This window comes from Palaemon carinicauda, chromosome 7 (assembly GCF_036898095.1).
Source record: "Palaemon carinicauda isolate YSFRI2023 chromosome 7, ASM3689809v2, whole genome shotgun sequence".
NCBI classification, from domain to species: Eukaryota; Metazoa; Arthropoda; class Malacostraca; order Decapoda; family Palaemonidae; genus Palaemon; species Palaemon carinicauda.
Window position 1 is genome coordinate 16,271,934 of NC_090731.1, and position 3,926 is coordinate 16,275,859.

Genomic DNA, 3,926 nt, shown 5'->3' on the forward strand with positions numbered 1-3,926 from the left:
ACAAAGCCTCTACAACGTTTACAACGCTTCAAGAAGTCTAAACTCGGGGTCTACAACACCGCATAGGCTCCGTCATTGGCATATGCCTAGAGGAAAGTTCTTTTTTATGATCAAATCTCCCTAGTAAGGGAAGATATATTTAGACTTGATGTTAAAATCGTTTAACAAAATTACTGTCTGTACCCTATCATTTGAGAGAGAGAGAGAGAGAGAGAGAGAGAGAGAGAGAGAGGAGAGAGAGAGAGGAGAGAGAGAGAGAGAGAGAGAGAGAGAGAGGGGGGGGGGAGAGACTGGTTGTTAGTCTTGTTAAATTTAAAGTGAAATACTTTCAAATGCACCAAGAACCTTTGAAAGCCATCCAACCATGAAAATCGAGAGTTAAATAACAGCACGATAATTGGAACGAACAAGAATTTAAAAATAAAAAGGAAAAGATTACGACAGAAAAATAACTCATGTGCTCCATTCCTAATAAGAATGGAATAACAAACAAATAAGAAACTCTAATTGGGCCGCTTCTCCCCCTTTTTTCTGAGGCAGGGTAGCCGTGTCACCTGAGGCAGAGTAAGTACTTTGAACTGTGTGACCTGAGGTACTGAAGGTACTTTGAGCTGTTTGACCTGAGACAGAGTAGGTACTTTGTGCTGTTTGACCTGAGGTAGTGTAGGTACTTTGTGCTGTTTGATCTGAGGTAGTGTAGGTACTTTGAGCTGTTTGACCTGAGGCAAAGTAGGTACTTTGTGCTGTTTGACCTGAGGTAGTGTAGGTACTTTGAGCTGTGTGACCTGAGGCAGAGTAGGCTGTGTTGAGGTAGTGTAGGAACTTTGAGATGTATGACCTGAGTAGTGTAGGTACTTTGAGCTGTATGACCTGAGGCAGAGTAGGTACTTTGAGCTATGTGACCTGAGACAGAGTAGGTACTATGAGCTGTATGACCTAAGGCAGAGTAGGTACTATGAGCTGTGTGACCTGAGGCAGAGCAGGTACTTTGACAGTGTGACCTGAGGAAGAGCAGGTATTTTGAGCTGTGTGACCTGAGGCAGAGTAGGTACTTTGAACTGTGTGACCTGAGGCAGAGTAGGTACTTTGAACTGTGTGACCTGATGCAGAGTTGGTATTTCAAGCTGTGTGACCTGAGGTTTTGTAGGTACTTTGAGCTGTGTGACCTGAGGCAGAGTAGGTACTTTGTGTTGTATGACCTGAGGTAGTGTAGGTACTTTGAGCTGCTTGACCTGAAGCAGAGTAGGTACTTTGTGCTGTTTGACCTGAGGCAGAGTAGGTACTTTGAGCTGTTTGACCTGAGGCAGAGTAGGTACTTTGAGTTGTGTGACCTGAGGCAGAGTAGGTACTATGAGCTGTGTGACCTGAGGCAGAGTAGGTACTTTGAACTGTGTGACCTGATGCAGAGTTGGTATTTCAAGCTGTGTGACCTGAGGTTTTGTAGGTACTTTGAGCTGTGTGACCTGAGGCAGAGTAGGTACTTTGTGTTGTATGACCTGAGGTAGTGTAGGTACTTTGAGCTGCTTGACCTGAAGCAGAGTAGGTACTTTGTGTTGTTTGACCTGAGGCAGAGTAGGTACTTTGAGCTGTTTGACCTGAGGCAGAGTAGGTACTTTGAGTTGTGTGACCTGAGGCAGAGTAGGTACTATGAGCTGTGTGAACTGATGTAGTGTAGGTACTTTGAGCTGTGTGACCTCCGAAGGACAAAACTATTGCCGTCACCTTGTTCGTAACCCCTCTGCCTGGTGATCACCGGACGGTTTTTCGAGTCCCGCTCAAACTCGGAAATTCCTTTAGTTACTGCAACCTCTCCATCCCTGTGAGGTGTACCATACATCACACACGCTCGTACACTGATACGGTATTTCTGTTTTTTGTTTATCGTTATCGCTCTCCCCTCGCACTGATGAACTGTTTAAGCCTGCATGTTCTTGAATCATTGTGTTTGAATTTTTTTGCCGTTTTCACTTAGGACGGGTTACATATAGGCTCATGCTCTGTTGAAATAAAGTTTGTTTTATTCATCTCGCTTCTCAGTTAATACCTAACTGGCGCCTCGCACAGAGCTAAGGATGGGGTGTTTAGGGTAGGCTATATGTGTACCTTTTGAGTCATCAGCAGCCATCACCTGGCCCTCCCTGGTCCTAGCTTGGGGGGAGAGAGAGCTTGGGCGCTGATCATATGATTCCTGCTTGCAAGGGCACTGTCAGTGTCGCTTGACTCTCCCATTCATGTTTGGCCTTGAAACTTTAAACCTTATATTACCCAAGATATTGATTTTATGGAAACGTTCAATCACTTTTTAAGTAACTAAATTCGAGGAAAGGGATTGAGAAATCAGCAGAAATTATACCCAAACTTTAAAAGGTATTCGATTTCTCTCATGATCGAAGGCCACTTTTGGGTTGGGGGCTTTGACTTCGAGTCTAAGAGCACCCGCCCGCACAAGGTCCGGGAAATCTGCGCATGCTCACTAACCCCCTAGAATGGCAACACTACTACCCAGAGTTGCCAGGTTTTCTAAGTGAGAAAAGCCCAACTTCTGATCAACTGGGGCTTTAAAAGGCCAACTTATTAGTAAAAAAAAGGACAGAAGTACAGCATTTAAGGCCAACCTTTTTTTATGATATTGCTAAAGGCTAATCAATTTTTTAAAAAGGCCAAATTTGGAGTTTTTAGCCTGAAAAAAGGCCAACCTGGCAACACTATCCCGTAGAATGGCAATTCCAGATTGAGTGACAGTGACAAATGATAACTTGGGGTCCGGGAACGATTCATGTCAAGTGAGGAATGATGGTGGAGGACTGAGTAAAGTTAGGGAATATAGATATGATAAAAATACAGAGAAGATGAATGAATTGAGAGAATAAGGGGAATGGCAAAAAAGAAAAGTCACTAATCATATATTTAAAGAAACATATAAAGGATGAAGATACAGATAAGATGAATGAATTGAGAGAATGGAGAAAATGGCATCAAGAGAAGTCATTAATCTTATATTTAAAGAAACATATAAAGGATGAAGATACAGATAAGATGAATGAATCGAGAGAATGAGGAAAATGGCATCAAGAGAAGTCACTAATCTTACATTCTAAAGAAATCTTAAACAAAAACTATAATGATATAAAAGGCAGAACAAAGAGTGGGAACCTTTTCTGAAAGTCTGATGCCAGAATTAAACGACTGTCATGAAGATAACATAGGTATATTTCCAAAGGCTTAGAATGAAAATTAAGAATAAATATGAAAGTTAAGGGGATTAAACTTTCCTGATGACTAAATAAAATAAGAAGTAAGATTTAAGTTCCTTTTTAAAAAATGAGTTTAAAGCACTTGTACAGCATTTTGGAAAATCCTAGTGGCTACCTCTCTCAGGTATAAGCTGAAAGAGAAAATTATTTGCAAGGATTTTTTTTTTATTTAAGAATACTAACGAGCAAAAGTAATAGCAAGAGAAGAGCCTCTGTTCTCAAGAGCTCGTTTAAGAATAAGTAGGAATACTCCATAAAGATTTAAAACCGAAAACAGTTATTAAATGAATTAGAAATACTTAAACTTTATGCTCTAAAATAAGATTAATTCAGTTACACTAATTGCTACTCAACCAGTTGAATATCGGCTTACTAGCTAATACCAGTCATTTGCGACGAATGTTTGGTACCCTTGACAGTGAGGCATTTATTGACCGAATGCCCCACTTATAGAAGTGAAAGAAATAGATATCTGTTTGAAGCTTGAGGTGAGGATGGCAGGTTCATCCCTGTCAAGATTCTTGGACATGATGTGCCTTACCATGCTAGCGGTGTTTCTAACTTAATTTCTGAAGCCGGTCTTCTGGAAACTATTTAAATTTTAAACTGACATCTTTGCTTCTATGTGTTTTATGAAATGTTCTTTTATTCTTTATTTATAATAAATGATAT

At 40.6% G+C, this 3,926-nt stretch overlaps 1 protein-coding gene across 1 annotated transcript; it reads right to left on the reverse strand.

The window, feature by feature from the left end:
• Positions 1-503: 503 nt before the first annotated feature.
• LOC137644202 (uncharacterized) lies at positions 504-1,940 on the reverse strand. Its single transcript, XM_068377203.1, has 3 exons — positions 1,836-1,940; positions 988-1,628; positions 504-903 (listed from the first exon to the last, which is right to left on the reverse strand). Exons 1-3 carry the CDS (start codon positions 1,938-1,940, stop codon positions 504-506), a joined length of 1,146 nt encoding a protein of 381 aa, XP_068233304.1.
• Positions 1,941-3,926: the final 1,986 nt, after the last annotated feature.

What these genes read in the sequence shown, in the direction of transcription:
- LOC137644202 (XM_068377203.1), bottom strand. Translation starts at nt 1,940, where the DNA reads ATGATTCAAGAACATGCAGGCTTAAACAGTTCATCAGTGCGAGGGGAG. An exon ending in AGTGTACGAGCGTGTGTGAT is followed by an intron (nt 1,629 to 1,835) that starts GTATGGTACACC and finishes ACTCTGCCTCAG; the next exon opens with GTCACACAACTCAAAGTACC. An exon ending in CCTCAGGTCACACTGTCAAA is followed by an intron (nt 904 to 987) that starts GTACCTGCTCTG and finishes ACTCTGTCTCAG; the next exon opens with GTCACATAGCTCAAAGTACC.